Below are 17,610 nucleotides of genomic sequence, written 5' to 3'. Positions count from 1 at the left end.
ATGCTGTTCATTTCAAAGCTTATTGCAATTAGAGAAACCGTTAGCGAACAGCATGGATCCTGACCAGACTGCACGGATGCGCAGGCTGGTCTGGATCCATGCTGGTCGCAAAAGCACTATGTTGGTTTTCTCCTGGCGCGGCTCAACTGAGGTCTTTAAGACAAAGGTCAAGGTCACAGTGACCTCCAGATTGAAGAAGTCAGACAGTGTAATAGCTACAGCTCTCTTTATCTAAAAATGACTTAGTACATTTACTAGTGGAGAAAGATCCCTGTTTTGAGGATCTGTGGCTCAAAGGCCATCTTTAACCATTTCATTTCTAGACTCTAAGTCAGAAAGCTCAACAACTTAAATAGCACTGTTGTTTTTGGAGTTAGCTGGACCAATTCTATGATGGTATAATTCCCTAATTAACATGAAAACAATTACAAATGAAAATGTATTAAAGTCAGTAAATTATACGTAAACACATATATACATCTGAAAGCAAGAAACAATAGTAGATTAGCTGACATCTCTTCTTTATTATATTATACTATTGTTATGCTGTGCAGTGAACTCACCATATGTAGTTGCCCATAAAAACTTTTTCATCATTTTTCACCAGAATTACTTCCCTTTAACATGAAAAAATATGTCATAATCCTTTATCTATTTTCACACCCAGGCCCTTTAATTTTGCATAGCAAGATATAAAATTTCTTTACATACTGTACATATATTGCAATCTTAATCAGATAAATGAGAGTTACTACCTTTAATCTACATTTGAGCCGCGCCATGAGAAAACCAACATAGTGGCTTTGCGACCAGCATGGATCCAGACCAGCCTGCGCATCCGTACAGTCTGGTCAGGATCCATGCTGTTTGCTTTCAAAGCCTATTGCAATTAGAGAAACCGTTAGCGAAAACTATGGATCCTACCCAGACTGTGCGAATGCGCAGGCTGGTCTGGATCCATACTGGTCGCAAAGCCACTATGTTGGTTTTCTAATGGCACGGCTCAAAGGTAGTCCTTAATACTGAAATAAATTTACATCTGTGACTACTGTATTCACACTCAGTAACTTGTTAAATTCCTTTTTTCCACACATCTGCTTTACAGCCCTTACCCTCACTTGTTAACAGGCATATTATGCCTTATTAGGTGTCACTTTTAATAAACATTGTCAGATATTAACTAGAAAATGCTTTTGTAAAAAAGCGCATGTCTCCCCCAATGCTAAGTCCTATAGGCAAGAAGTCAATAGGGGTCTGGAGCGAAAGTCAAAGAGACACTGATGGTTGGCTGCAATAGGGATCATCTACTTGGCATGTCCAGTCATCCGGCTAAATTTCAACACTCTTGGCCTAGTGGTTCTCAAGTCACTGTTCAGGCTCCTGTGACCTTGACCTTTGATCAAGTGACCTCAAAATAAATAGGGGTCATCTACTCTGTATGTCCAATCATCCTATTAAGTTTCAACATTGTAGGTCAAGTGGTTCTCAAGTTATTTCCAAAAAATGATTTTACATGAACAGGCCACTGTGACCTTGACCTTTAATAGACTGACCCCAAAATCAATAGGGGTCATCTACTCTGCATGTTTAATCATCCTATGAAGTTTCAACATTCTGGGTCAGGTGGTTCTCAAGTAATTGATCGGAACTGGTTATCAATGTTCAGGCCCCTGTGACCTTGACCTTTAACAGAGTGACCCCAAATACAATAGGGGTCATTTACTCTGCATGAACAATCATCCTATCATGTTTCAACATTCTGGGTCAAGTGGTTCTCAAGTTATTGATTGGAAATGGTTTTCCATGTTCAGGCCCCTGTGGCCTTGACCTTTAACAGAGTGACCCTAAAATCGTTAGGGGTCATCTACTCTGCATGACCAATCATCCTATGAAGTTTCATCATTCTGGGTCAAGTGGTTCTCAAGTTACTGACCGGAAATGGTTTTCAATGTTCGGGCCCCTGTGACCTTGATCTTTCACAGAGTGACCCCAAAATCGTTAGGGGTCATCTACTCTGCATGACCAATCATCCTATTAAGTTTCAACATTCTGGGTCAAGTGGTTCTCAAGTTATTGACTGGAAATGGTTTTCAATGTTCAGGCCCCTGTGACCTTGACCTTTAATGGAGTGACCCCAAAATCGATAGGGGTCATCTACTTTGCATGTACAATCATCCTATGAAGTTTCAACATTCTGGGTCAAGTGGTTCTCAAGTTATTGATCGGAAATGGTTTTCCATGTTCAGGCCCCTGTGACCTTGACATTTGATGGAGTGACCCCAAAATCAATAGGGGTCAATTACTCTTTATGACCAATCATCCTATGAAGTTTCAACATTCGGGGTCAAGTGGTTCTCTAGTTATTGATCGGAAATGGTTTTCAATGGTCAGGCCCCTGTGACCTTGACCTTTGACGGAGTGACCCCAAAATCAATAGGGGTCATCTACTCTTCATGAACAATCATCCTATGAAGTTTCAACATTCGGGGTCAAGTGGTTCTCTAGTTATTGATCGGAAATGGTTTTCCATGTTCAGGCCACTGTGACCTTGACCTTTGATGGAGTGACCCCAAAATCAATAGGGGTCATCTACTCTTCATGAACAATCATCCTATGAAGTTTCAACATTCGGGGTCAAGTGGTTCTCTAGTTATTGATCGGAAATGGTTTTCCATGTTAAGGCCACTGTGACCTTGACCTTTGACGGAGTGACCCCAAAATCAATAGGGGTCATCTACTCTTCATGACCAATCATCCTATGAAGTTTCAACATTCTGGGTCAAGTGGTTCTCTAGTTATTGATCGGAAATGGTTTTCAATGTTCAGGCCCCTGTGACCTTGACCTTTGATGGAGTGACCCCAAAAACAATAGGGGTCGTCTACTCCAGCAGCACTACAACCCTATGAAGTTTCAAGGTTCTAGGTCAAATGGTTCTCCAGTTATTGCTCGAAAATGAAGTGTGACGTACGGACGGACGGACAGGGCAAAAACAATATGTCTCCTGGGGGAGACATAATTACACAAGCTGTGCTTGTTGTATTGTATGCCAACAGAACGTCACGATACAGCCAAACTTTGTTCGCTCTAACCGCCCTTCACTCTAATTCGTCATGAGGTCCCAGCAAAATCCCAGTATAATGTATACTGTTTGGTGTCTCGAATTAATGATAACTCGAACAAAGTTTTCCTGTCCCGTCAAGTTGGAGCGAATGAAGTTTGACTGTATCTCAAATAATAGGAATTAGCAGTGCAATGACAAATTAATTTTCTATGACAAATTAATCTCATTAGTAAATTCTTACACTGTTTTGACTAAAAAAAAATGCATGCCACAAAAATGCAGTATATACTTACTGACTTCCTTTGGGCATAGGGAAATAATTCTGACTATTGAATGGCAGGCAATTCAGTAAGAGTTTTATAACATAACATCAGAAACAGATGTTCAGAATGTTTTCTTTAATTTGACTTTACCCCATCAACATTTAGTGTGAACTAAAAAACCATTCAATAGCACAAACTATGAACCAGCAATTTATATAAGGATTTCCGTAATAATCTTACATATATAATACCTGTTTAACAGTGACATTTCCAATTTCTTTAGCAATTCTAGAAAACGTCTTCTCTTTTATTCCATGAACTTTACAATTCTCCAGTATTGTCTTATCTGTTTCTCTGAAATGTAGGAATGAGAGATTTGAAAACTTTACTGACTTTACAGGTATACAAACTTGACAATGTCCGTAAGTAATTTAATTGAGTAACTGTAACAAAAGTTTTATATGTTGTTATTGTTTTAATATTAGCTAAATATGACAGTATACTTCTCTTTAACAAAGAACTATCAATTGCAGTATTAGCTGACAAATTTTATGGAAGTAGTCCGAACACAGACAAAATACCAAATCTGATTTCCATAATTTTGACATTGTCAACTTCTATTTATTTGTGACATACAGGTTGCATTTTACAGAAAATTTATAGGTACATGATACAACAGATAACTTACTTGGACCACACTGGTTCTTCCTCTATCTTGTTTTCTGGACTGTCTGTTGGAGACATGGAACTGGCACCACACACCTCTGTATTAGAAAATTGCAAGAAAATTAAAAGATTCCACAACACACTTTGTTCTAAAATGATTTCTGCACGTTTATGTTTAAACATACCATAAATGAAAATATATCTATGAAGTGTAAGGCATATAATCACCAAATTTCAAATGAAAAGCAGTCTAATCACTCTAATGCCAAAGAAGATTTTGTTTTGTTTTTGTGGTCATACCGACACAATTACAGGTTATATGGTAACTTTCCAGCTTTTTGTGATAGAGGAAGGCACCAGGTGCCCCTCCAGGCATTATATCATGGATGGCGTCTTCACATGAAGAAATATATGCCCCAAGCATGGTTCGAACCCACAATGGTGAGGGGAGGGTGAAGTTGGTGACCTTAACCTTTCAGAGGCCCCACTGAGAAAGTGCTTTCTTGCACATATGCTAACCTATTTGAAAAGTCACACGACCATTCTAGATGAACTTCACTGTAGTTCAACCATTTACTTACCTTTACCAAGTAACCATGAAATTTTACACTATTGAAATTCTGTTTAGACTTGTCATCACATGTGTAATTAAAGGAACTTCAATATTGTTTACTATATCATACCTCTAACCTTACAAAAACATTCTACACAGATTTTACATGTGATAAATTACTGCGATAGACTATTTTTCAAACAATATTCCAGACTTGATCCTCAGTTATACTTCCCTACAGTGTTGCTACAATGTTATGCAACAAACAGGGAGAGCAAATTACTCTGGAATCGTTACTGTTCACGGGTGACTAATTTTCGTGGATTTCATGGCTGCTTTAGTCCACATATTTAAACACCAACAAATCAAAATTCCAATTTATTCTATCTACAGATGCTGAAACAGCTGTTTTTTGCCAAAACCATGGAACTTTCATGCCCACAAAATTAAATAGTTTTACAGTACCATTTGCCAACGTACTTCAATCCTGTAAACTTGGACTTACTCTAAACCTATATACAATGCCAGACTGGACAGAACATGTTTTACAAAAAACTTTTCTCTTGGAAGCAACATAAAAAACAAGAGGGCCATGAAGGCCCTGTATCGCTAACCTGACCTATTGACCTAAAGATCATCAAGATTTACATTCTGACAAAGTTTCATTCAGATATGGCCATAAATGTGGCCTCTGAAGTGTTAACTAGCTTTTCCCTCGATATGACCCGGTGACCTAGTCTTTGACCCCACATGACCCAGATTCAAACTTGATCTAAAGATCATCAAGATTAACATTCTGACTAAGTTTCATGAATATACAGTCATAAATGTGGCCTCTAGAGTGTTAACAAGCTTTTCCTTTGATTTGACCTAATGACCTAGTTTTTTAACCCACCTGACCCAGATTTGAACCTGACCTATAGATCATCAAGGTCAACATTCTGACCAAGATTCATTAAGATATGGTCATAAAAGTGGCCTCTATAGTGTTAACTAGCTTTTCCTTTTTTTTTTATTTGACCTGGTGACCTAGTTTTTTTTATACTACATGACCCAGATTCATTCTGGACCTTGAGACCATCAAGATTAACATTCTGACCAAGATTCATGAAGATACAGTCATAAATGTGGCCTCTACACTGTTAACAAGCTTTTCCTTTAATCTGACCTGCTGACCTAGTTTTTGATCCAGGATGACATAATAGTGAACTTGTCCAAGATTTTATTGAGGGTAACATTTTTACCAAGTTTCATTAAGATTTGGCCAAAATTGTGACCTCTAGAGTGTTAACAAGCTTTTCCTTTGATTTGACCTGGTGACCTAGGTTTTGACCCCAGATGACCCAATATCAAAATCATATAAGATTTTATTGAGGGTAACATTCTGACCAAGTTTCATTAAGACTGGGCCAAAATTGTGACCTCTATAGTGTTTACAAGCTTTTCCTTTGATTTGACCTGGTGACCTAGTTTTTAACCTCAGATGACCCAATATCAAACACGTCCAAGATTTTATTGAGAGGAACATTCAAACAAAGTTTCATTAAGATTGGGCCGAAATTGTGACCTCTAGAGTGTTAACAAGCTTTTCCTTTGATTTGACCTGGTGACCTAGGTTTTGATCCCAGATGACCCAAATTCAAACTGGACCTTGAGACCATCAAGATTAACATTCTGGCCAAGATTCATGAAGATACAGTCATAAATGTGACCTCTAGAGTGTTAACAAGTTTTTCCTTTGAATTTACCTGGTGACCTAGTTTTAACTCAGATTACCCAATATCAAACTGGTCCAAGATTTTATTGAGGGTAACATTCTGACCAAGTTTCATTAAGATTGGACCAAAATTGTGACCTCCAGAGTGTTAACAAGCTTTTCCTTTGATTTGACCTGGTGACCTAGGTTTTGATCCCAGATGATCCAAATTCAAACTGGACCTTGAGACCATCAGGATTAACATTCTGACCAAGATTCATGAAGATACAGTCATAAATGTGACCTCTAGAGTGTTAACAAGCTTTTCCTATGATTTGACCTGGTGACCTAGTTTTTGACCCCAGATGACCCAATATCAAATTCCTCCAAGATTTTATTGAGGGTAACATTCTGACCAAGTTTCAGTAAGATTGGGCCAAAATCATGACCTCTAATGTTTATTAGCTTTTCCTTTGATTTGACCTGGTGATCTAGTTTTTGACCCCACATGACCCAATATCAAACTCGTCCAAGATTTTATTGAGCGTAACATTCTGACAAAGTTTCATTAAGATTGGGCCAAAATAGTGACCTCTAGAGTGTTAACAGTCAAATTGTTGACGACGGACGGACGACGGACACAGAGCGATCACAAAAGCTCACCTTTGAGCACTTTGTGCTCAGGTGAGCTATCAATAACAATATTATATTTATACCTGGAGTAGAGGGCACAGTGTCTGTTGTAACTACAGCACTACTGTTTGTCTGCTGCACTACATCCTAGATAATAAACATCAAGTAAGTTTGGCAATTAATTTATAGCATAGATTATTACAATTTAAACTCGATATCTCAAATTCCAAATGATCAAGCATTTCACTTTAAGAGAACACAAGACCAAATAACAACCTGTTAATTTTACATCACTTCCATATTTCAAGCACAAAAGTTACAATTATATACCAGAACTTTTTGAGCCCATCTAGTACAGAGTTTGTCAAGTAAGGTTTTCAATTGTGGCAAATATTTAGCCAGAAATGTAAATATAAATAAAGACCATTAAAAACCTGATATATCGCTTGAAATTTTAAAATTACGTTGAGTTTTATTCTATTCTAATGCTCTACTGTCTGTTTTTGAAAACAATTTTCATAATCAATTTGATAAATAAGACTATCTGCCGATATTGTGTGAAATTATTTTAAAATCAGGCCATCATTTTCTGCTAAGAGGATGTTTGAAGTTCCAACATTTACATTTACTGAAAAGTGACTACACAAACTGTTATTTAACCAATCATAACTATAAGGAGATGCTTTTGTAAAAAAGCGCATGTCTCCCCCAATGCATAGTCGTATATGCAATAAGTCAATAGGGGGCAAGAGCAAAAGTCAAAGAGACACTGATGGCTGGCTGCAATAGAGATCACCTACTTGTCATGTCCAATCGTCCCACTAAGTTTCAACATTCTGGGCCTCAAGTTTTGAATTGGATATGGTTTGGCTACTGTGACCTTGACCTTTGATCAAGTGACCCCAAAATCAATATGGGTCATCTACTCTGCATGTCCAATTATCTTATAAAGTTCCAACATTCTGGTTCAAGTGGTTCTTAAGTTATTGATTGGAAAGAGTTTTCTATGTTCAGCCCCCTGTGACCTTGACCTTTGATGGAGTGACCCCCGAAAACAATAGGGGTCACCTACTCTGTAATTCCTATCTCCCTATGAAGTTTGAAGGTTCTAGGCCAAATGGTTCTCAAGTTATAAACCGGAAAGGGATTTCCATTTTCTATCCACTGCAACCTTGACCTTTAATAGAGCAACCCCAAAATCAAGAGGGGTTATCTACTCTGCATGACCAATCTTCTTATGAAGTTTCAACATTCTTGGTCAGGTGGTTCTCCAGTTACTGACTGGAAAATATTTTCCGTGTTCAGGCCACTGAGACCTTGACCTTCAACGGAGTGACACCAAAATTGATAGGGGTCATCTCCTCTGCATGACCAATCATCCTATGAAGTTTCAACATTCTGGGTCAAGTGGTTCTCAAGTTATTGATCGGAAATGGTTTTCCATGTTCAGGCCCCTGTGACCTTGACCTTTAATGGAGTGACCCCAAAATCATTATGGGTCGTCTACTCCATAAGCCCTGCCAACATATTTAGTTTGAAGATTCTAAGTCAAATGGTTCTCCAGTTATTGATCGGAAATGAAGTGTGACAGACTGTGCAAAAACAGTATCTCCCCCAGTTGGGTGGGACAATTATTTGTAAAATCTTGATAGATGGTACCCAAGTGGCATTTATGTGAAATTATTTCGAAATTGGATATGCAGTTTAGGAAAGAACATTGTTTTAAGATTTTTCTATTTTAGCTCTTATCTAGACTATCAAGGTAGCAGTCACCCAAGGAACGTTTGCCATAAATTATTGCAGCAGTTTCAGTATAAATGAAGATAAAAACAGTGACCAAACCCACTGGCAGCCAAATTTTTTGAAGAATAAGAATAATTTGAACAATTTTGGTACAGGCTAGCCAATGGGAAATTCCTGTTTGTTTTGAAATTTGGCCAGCCTTTTCTTTTAAGATGATTTTCAGTTTCCACATTAACATACAGGGAAAAGTGACTCCTGACAACCAGGTTTTTTGATGCATCAGAATAATTTGAATAATTTCAGTAGAGCATAATCAAAGGAAAATTTGTGTGAAATTATTTTGTAATTGAACCCATTATAGTTAGAAACAAGATTTTTTAAGTTTCCAAGATAAAAATATTGGGAAAAGTGTACAGGCTGTGGCAACCAGAGTTAAGCATGATCTTTTTTATTTTTTTTAACAAATCTGAAAGACTACCTAAGAAACATTCCCACCAAGTTTGGCTGCAAATGGCCTGGTTTAGGTAAGAGGTCATTTGAAGCAACTGTTGACTAATGAAAGATAGTGGGTGATGGGAAAGATAATCTGATGTGCTCTGGTGAGCTAAATGGTAAGTAAGTCTTCCACACTCCAGTCAATACTGATGACACTTTCTTTTTGTTTAGTTATGCTATATATAAACTGAAAATGTGCAACTGTATATAATTTGAATTAAAGTGCGAATCACATGTGTTACAAAATATTGTGTAATGTACGATTATCTAATTTGTTACAGACTTTGTTAACATCATTTGTTAAATATAATAGGGTTATTATTATAGTAGCTCGATCTGGGATGCTGTATTCGTCTTGAGTGGAGTTTTGCCAGATTGGATCTCACGTGGTGCACAAGCACCAAGTATGTTCCGACCAGGCAAAATCCACTAGAACCGAATACAAAATCCCAGATCTAGCTACTGATATAATGATCCTTTTATAATATACCTCCATCTTTTTGTTTGGTGTTTTATTATTGAACGAAATCTTCAATGTTTATCGATGTTAAAATGGAACTTAGTGAAGTTTTCATGTGTGCTATTTCTAGAACTGTGTAAGGTCAGGCGATTTAATGAAAGTAGTGTGGCAACATACAATACAAAAGGTACAATTAGGATTTTTTTTTCTGCCTATTCATATTTACTTGTGAAGTACAAGTAAAATTTTTCGGAATTTATATAGGTAGGTATATAATAAAATAAGATATTACCTTCTCCCCATCATCGTTTGGCTTTTTCTTCTCTGGGGGAGCTACTTTAGCTGTTTCCAGAGTTTCAACTTCATGTTCTCTTCTTTTTGATTTCTTCCTTTTCTTTTTATCTGCCTTTGGTGTAGAATCAGATTCTTTATCTTCTTTTCTCCTTTTCTTTTTTCTATGTCTGTCTTTATCTTTCTCAGATTTATGTTTGCTTTTATGTTTTGACTTTTTATGCCCTCTACTTGAAGCTTCACTTACAGTATCACTTATACTTTGCACATCTGACAAGCCTGTAGTGTCTACCACATCAGGTTCTTCAGTCTTTATTTCTCCTAATCTACTACCAAGTTCATCCAACTTATGCACATCCTGTTCTGATCCAAGTCTATCATGATCAACTTCTAATGCATCATTATCTTCTATTACACTTTTTGCATTTCCATTAGCACTGTTTACATTTTCATTAAAACTGTCAGTTTCATTCTTACACTGAACTGCAACGCCATTACCTAAAATCTTTACTTTATCACTTTGTTCAACATTAGTACAAACATCATTTTCAATTTGGTCTTCATCAGCACTATTAACAATAACACCCTCTGTATTCTCAGGTCTGTGTGTCCCCTTGCCTTGCAAGGATCGTCTCAGTTCTCTCCTAGACATTTTACGCTTTCTGCATTTGTCAGGACCCTGTGCTTCAGTCATACTATCACTTCCACTTTCAATGACTTTTCTTCTGACAGATTCATCAGTGTTCATTACAGGTCCTGTTTCTTCTCTTAAACAAGTAGATTTTGATTTATCCTTTACATTTCCTTCAGCAACCTTTTCTTCAGTATCTACAACACTATCTGATTTAGTAATGTCATTTAATTTGGATTTTTCCTTTGGAGCAGATTGTTTTTCAAGAACATTTGTAACACTAGTTGAAGGAGTAGATACACCACTTGTATCACTGTCAGAGAGTCTGCTTACCTTAAATAATCCTGCTTTCAACCTTTCCAGATTTTCAATACTTTGGACAGTCTGTGGATACAATTTACCTATCTGGTCCTCACTAGAATCACCAGAACTACTTACAGAAAAGGAATCATTTAGTGATGCATTTTCAGTACGTATCAATTCTTTATCACTTTCTTCTATTACTTTCTTACTTTCATTTTCAGTTTTTCCTATAGCTTCATTAACCAACTCTGATGAACTAGCCATATTTCTTTCCATCTTTTCGTTCTCAGCATTAACATCATTTATTTTCTCAGTGTTTTTATTACATTCTGTTCCAAATTCTTGGCCCTGCCCATGTGTCTGCTGGCCCTGTGAGTGTCCATCTAGAGCATGCAGTATATTTGTAAGGTTTGACACAGTTGGTATTGTTTCACTAAACTGCGGAGGTTTTGATAAACACTGAAACAAACTTTCTTCTGAAAGAATTCCAGAATGTGGTAAAATGGAATTGGTAACAGATGAAGATATTTTTGGAAAGCTAACATTTGCATTTTCTGAGAATATATCTGGTTGACTTATAACTATACTTGTAAAAGGTGGTTCAGATGTAGTCGAAGTCTGAGATGATGAAGTATCTGCAGTATTACTGTTTGATTTCTGTAACGCACTTTCCAGCTTTTGTGAATCCGAACCAGAATCTGCAGTGAATACACTTTTAGCTTTGCTAAAAAATTCTTGACTGTTATCTACTGAATTTGATGACATATTTGTCAAATTGTCAACAGATTTACTTCTAGTAGACTGAGTATTGTCATTCGGACTAGAAACAACAGGAACGTCCCGTAGAACTGGCGAGTTCTCCATGGCTGTCTGAAATGAGGACTGAGAATCGGTTTTACCTTCAGACCCTTTGATCGGGATAGGTGTTATCCTTCTGACCTTTCCTGAGGACGATAACGATCTTGTTATGCCAGGACTCTGTACAGCAGACATTGGACTCTTAACTGAGGTGATACTCTGAATTTCTTGGGCAAATGGCGAAAAGGGAGAGAAAGGCGAAAAAGGTGGTGACCTGCTCGCCTCTAGAAAAAGGTCAACTTTATTAATCTGTGTAGACACTGGAGCTTCTACCTTTTCTTCCCTTTCATCATCTTTGACAGCTTGAACCTCGTCTTGTTCCTGTGTTAAAATACTGTTATCTTTATTCATTTGTGACTCATGAGCTGGAACAATATTTTCTGACGATGGCACTTTTTGGAAGGAAGAATCTGTTGATACATGAAGACTAGTTTGACCTATTGGCGTGGATACTGATGCAGACTTGTTTACAACAGTTGGCATTACAGTAGGTCTAATGGCATTCTCTGCTGAAAGTTTAGCATCACATCCCTTCTTTAGCTCTTGCAACATTTCAACCTTTTCTTCCCTGGCTACTACTCCATCGGCTGTTTTGTTATTTTCAATTACTGCTTTTTCAGTTCTGTTGTTTTCAGATATATGAAATGGAAAGCACATAGAATCCATTGATACTTCCATATTGAGAGCACTAGTAAATGCTGCAGCCAGAATATCTTTAGCCTCTTTTTCTGATTTCTCAGTATTATGTTCTTTTACAGTTTCCATACTGTTCACAGACATATCAGTAGACTCTTTGTTTTGATCGGTAGATGCGGGTTCACTTACTACACTGTTTTCATTTTCTGTTTCCATCTCTGTTGTAGATGTAGTTTTCTTGATTTTGGCTGAAATTATATCAGTAGTTTCTTCATTATTCTCAGCAATGTCTGCTTTCTCTTGATCATCAGACAGCTTCACTCCTTCTACTTCCATTTGTTCAATTTGTGTTCGTTCTTCCTTTGACTTTCCAGGCTGCACAGTATCACTGGGTTGTCCCCCTTTCAATGGTGGTGAAATCGACTTCCCTTTGACCACTGACGACAACCTAGTTTGCTTCTCCAGAGGTTTGTTTCTAGACAGTTTACTGATTCTCTGTAGAAAAGATTCTTTGCTTGGAGAAGATTTTCCCTGAAAATATGAAAAGTCGTAACTAATATTTACATCTATCATTCTATGTAACTTCATCAAATATTGTTTTACCAAGTAATAAAAACTGAAATATAAATGTACTGCAATAGCATTTAATTATGTGGGCATGACAAAAAGAGCTCTTAGGGGAACATTAGTTCATGAATTTTAACTTTTGAAGATCAAAATGGACTGGAATTTCATTTATTCACATGGAATTAATTTCATGGATCAACCATAACCCAAATCAAAATAACCTACAGGGATCTTCCTAGGTCAAAATTTTAGGGAGAAGTGACTTCTCCCTCCACAGAATATAGGGAGAAATCGAGAAATTTAAGGAGAAGATTCGACATAGTATTCAGTTTCCTGCCTATAATTATATATTTCCACTTTCTGTGGGTCTTGCTATAACTTATACACAGTAATTATTTAAGGAAATTGATTATTGCATTATTATTTTCATGAATTTGTAAATAAAGTATTAACTTAGCTATGAAAAAGTCACCTTAAAATTTTTATCCGAAAATTACACGTCCGAAACTCGTAAGTTTATCAGGTGCACAATCGAAACGCCATGAAAATTTTCAGTCAGGTTTCGATTCTTGTGCTTTAATAATGCCCGATTCTTGCATCAACTTGTTCAGATTTAAACATTTAATTGATATATATATTAATCTTGATCAAAACTAGAGATGCTTGTGAGAAAAGCGCATGTCTCCCACAACTGCTCCTATGAAAAATGTCTAGTTTCTCTAGATGGTTTAGACGAGTTGATCCAATTAGATGGTCTGGATGAGTGGATCCAATCAGTACTTCAAGGGCCATAAATCGAAAGTGCCTGGGCAGATTTGGCTAGTTATCAAACCTGGCTAAGGTCTTATGGCCAAACACATTTTGTTCAAGTTTGGTGAAGATCGGATGAGAAATGTTCGATTTAGAGAGCGGACAATTGTATAAAGGCGGATTTTTTGGTAATTCAAGGCCATAACTCCAAAATGCCTAGACTGATTTGGCTAGTTATCAAACGTGGCCGAGGTCTCATGGTCAAACACATTTTGTTCAAGTTTTGTGAAGATAGGATGAGAAATGTTTGACTTAGAGTGCGGACAAGAGTAAAAAGGCGGATTTTTCGATAATTCAAGGGCCATAACTCCAAAATGCCTGGACCGATTTGGCTAGTTATCGAACTTGGCCGAGGTCTTATAGTTAAACACATTTTGTTCAAGTTTGGTGAAGATCGGATGAGAAATGTTTGAATTAGAGTGTGGACAAGAGTAAAAAGGCCGATTTTTGGTAATTCAAGGGCCATAACTCCATGACGCCTGGACCGATTTGCTAGTTATCGAACCTGGCCGAGGTCTTATGGTCAAACACATTTTGTTTAAGTTTGGTGAAAATAGGATGAGAAATGTTCGACTTAGAGTGCAGACAAGCTTTGTGACAGACAGACACACACACACACACACAGACTGGAGTAAATCAATATGTCTCCCACACCATTATGTGGTGGGAGACATAATAATACCAAACACGTAGATATTGGCGATCTTTTACAATAATTTTGTACGGCAGTTGAGACGTCCGTGGAATCGTATTTTTTTATCAACAGAGCCCAGGCAATTCATTTACAGAAATTGGCCGTATTTGAAATATTTTTTGAAGTAAGTTTTAGTACAAGGAGGTCATGATGACCCTGGATCGCTCACCTGAGTAATATGAGCTACATGTTACAAATGTCAATCTGATGATAAAATATTAAGAAAGTCAGTAGGTCACATTCATGGTCAATGAAATTCAGTTTTACAATTTGTGTGCAAAACTGTGTATGTCATCAAAATTTCAAGGCTGTATCTTAAAAAACAAGAAAGTAGGTCAGTAGGTCAAGGTCACAGTCAAGTGACATCATATTACTTGGGGTCATCAGGTAATTATAATTAAACAGTCTTGGAAATAGGATCAGATGATTTTTTTAAGTATTTTTCCTATATAAATCACATAATAACTAAGTGACCCTTTTAACCCCAGGGGCATAATTTGAACAATTTTGGTAGAGAACTACTAGACAATGCATCATACCAAATATCAAAAGCCTAGGTCGTATGGTTTCAGACAAGAAGATTTTTAAAGCTTTTTCCTATATAAGCTTCTTTTCACCCAAGGGGTACAATCTGAACAATTTTGGTTGAGGACCATAAGACAATGCTACAAACCAAATATCAAAGGTCGAAGTGTTGTGGTTTCAGACAAGAAGATTTTTAAACTTTTTTTCCTATATAAGTCTATGTAAAACTTGGGACCCCCGGGGCGGGGCCACATTTGACCCTAGGGGGATAATTTGAATAATTTTGGTTGAGGACCATAAGACAATGCTACAAACCAAATATCAAAGGTTGAAGTGTTGTGGTTTCAGACAAGAAGATTTTTAAACTTTTTTTCCTATATAAGTCTATGTAAAACTTGGGACCCCTGGGGCGGGGCCACATTTGACCTTAGGGGGATAATTTGAATAATCTTGGTAGAGGACCACTAGATGATGCTACATATCAAATATCAAAGCCCTAGGCCATGTGGTTTTTGTACAAGAAGATTTTCAAAGTTTTCCCTATATAAGTCTATATAAACCATGTGACCCTTGGGGCGGGGCCATATTTGACCCTAGAGGGATAAGTTAAAAAATCTTAATAGAGGACCACTAGATGATGCTACATACCAAATATCAAAGCCCTAGGCCCTGTGGTTTTGTACAAGAAGATTTTCAGTTTTCCCTATATAAGTCTATATAAACCATGTGACCCCCGGAGCCATATTTGACCCTAGGGGGATAATTTGAACAATTTTGGTAGAGGACTACTAGGTGATGCTACACACCAGACATCAAAGCCCTAGGCCCTGTGGTTTTGGACAAGAAGACTTTTAAAGTTTTTCCTTTCGGTTGCCATGGCAACCAGAATTCTGATGGAATTCAATTCTTTGAACAATTTTGAAAGGGGACTACCCAAGGATCATTCCTGTGAAGTTTGGTGTAATTCTGCCCAGTGGTTTTCAAGAAGAAGATTTTTTTAGAAATTGTTGATGGACGACGCACGACAGACATCAAGCGGTCACAATAGCTCACCTCGTCACTTCGCGACAGGTGAGCTAAAAATCAATAAATAATATACAATTGATGCAAAAGATCATGCACTCATTAAGTTTATCGACTTTTTGCACGCCGATTGAAAATGTTCAAAATGGCGGCGGCTTACAATATTATTGATCAACACTGGGGGATATTAACGATACGATTGGCTGAAGTTTGACAGGCAAGTAGGCGGGGTTGACTATGGATTTATCGGTAATTTAATCTAGAATATGCATCAAGTTTTACAACTTTAAGTAAACAGATTACAACACTCAGAAAAACTCGGCAATTCGGATTTCGCCTGGAGGCGATAATTTGGCAAAGTGGCCGACTTTACAGCGACGATATCACTCAAATTGCCTTGTAGGATGATCCCTGACCTACTACCTGCATTTATTAGTATAATTCGTCATAATAATTGAAATTTAGCTTCTTTTTTTTCCATAAATGCACACCAACAAAGGGAAGACAAACTTTTCGTACTTGTCAGGTCCATAATGCTTAAAATTAATACATTAATTTTCTGAGGGTTTGTGCTTCTTGCAAATCTATATTGTACATTTCTTATAAATTCTTGATGCCATACAATAGATGAGGCATTAAAGCACTAATAAAACATATAAACAGACACTTTGGTCCAGTGGTAACCCTGACTGACTATGAAACCAGAGGTCCAGAATTCTAGCCCCAAACTCCTCTAACTAAAAATTACTAATATCAGGATAAGAGTCACATGCATGGATGCTTTGCACCTGGCATACTTAAGAAACAATTGGAGCATCTTCTGTATCTTGCATTATCCTCCCACTCACATCACTAAGAGGCTTCAGGAGGAGTCGCCCAATGGGTTTCCAGTGGCGACTATAAAAAAGCTTAACTAGAAAATGCTTTTGTAAAAAAGCACATGTCTCCCCCCAATGCAAAGTCCTATAGGCAAGAAGTCAATAGGGGTCAGAAGCGAAAGTCAAAGAGACACTGATGGTTGGCTGCAATAGGGATCATCTGCTTGGCATGTCCAGTCATCCCACTAAATTTCAACACTCGTGGCCTAGTGGTTCTCAAGTCACTGTTCAGGCTCCTGTGACCTTGACCTTTGATCAAGTGACCTCAAAATAAATAGGGGTCATCTACTCTGCATGTCCTATCATCCTATTAAGTTTCAACATTGTAGGTCAAGTGGTTCTCAAGTTATTTCCAAAAAATGATTTTACATGAACAGGCCACTGTGACCTTGAACTTTAATAGACTGACCCCAAAATCAATAGGGGTCATCTACTCTGCATGTTCAATCATCCTATGAAGTTTCAACAGTCTGGGTCAAGTGGTTCTCAAGTTATTGAGTGGAACTGGTTATCAATGTTCAGGCCCCTGTGACCTTGACCTTTAACGGAGTGACCCCAAAAACAATAAGGGTCATTTACTCTGCATGAACAATCATCCTATGAAGTTTCAACATTCTGGGTCGAGAGGTTCTCAAGTTATTGATTGGAAATGGTTTTCCATGTTCAGGCCCCTGTGGCCTTGACCTTTAACAGAGTGACCCTAAAATCATTAGGGTTCATCTACTCTGCATGACCATTCATCCTATGAAGTTTCATCATTCTGGGTCAAGTGGTTCTCAAGTTACTGACCGGAAATGGTTTTCAATGTTCGGGCCCCTGTGAC

The 17,610-nt window shown here is 37.5% G+C and overlaps 1 protein-coding gene across 1 annotated transcript in view; it reads right to left on the bottom strand.

The window, feature by feature from the left end:
• Positions 1 to 17,610, bottom strand: part of LOC123562496 (uncharacterized) — a 79,304-nt gene that overhangs the window by 8,144 nt on the left and 53,550 nt on the right. Inside the window, exons 28-31 of the mRNA XM_053537643.1 lie at positions 9,864 to 12,821; positions 6,957 to 7,020; positions 4,014 to 4,089; positions 3,577 to 3,679 (exon numbers count right to left, since the gene is read on the bottom strand). Of these exons, the coding sequence (XP_053393618.1) occupies positions 3,577 to 3,679; positions 4,014 to 4,089; positions 6,957 to 7,020; positions 9,864 to 12,821 (3,201 nt within the window). The remainder of the gene's footprint in view (positions 1 to 3,576; positions 3,680 to 4,013; positions 4,090 to 6,956; positions 7,021 to 9,863; positions 12,822 to 17,610) is intronic.

Source organism: Mercenaria mercenaria, chromosome 2 (assembly GCF_021730395.1).
Source record: "Mercenaria mercenaria strain notata chromosome 2, MADL_Memer_1, whole genome shotgun sequence".
NCBI classification, from domain to species: Eukaryota; Metazoa; Mollusca; class Bivalvia; order Venerida; family Veneridae; genus Mercenaria; species Mercenaria mercenaria.
The sequence above is the reverse complement of the archived record's forward strand: the minus strand, read 5'-3'. Positions and strand labels throughout refer to the sequence as shown.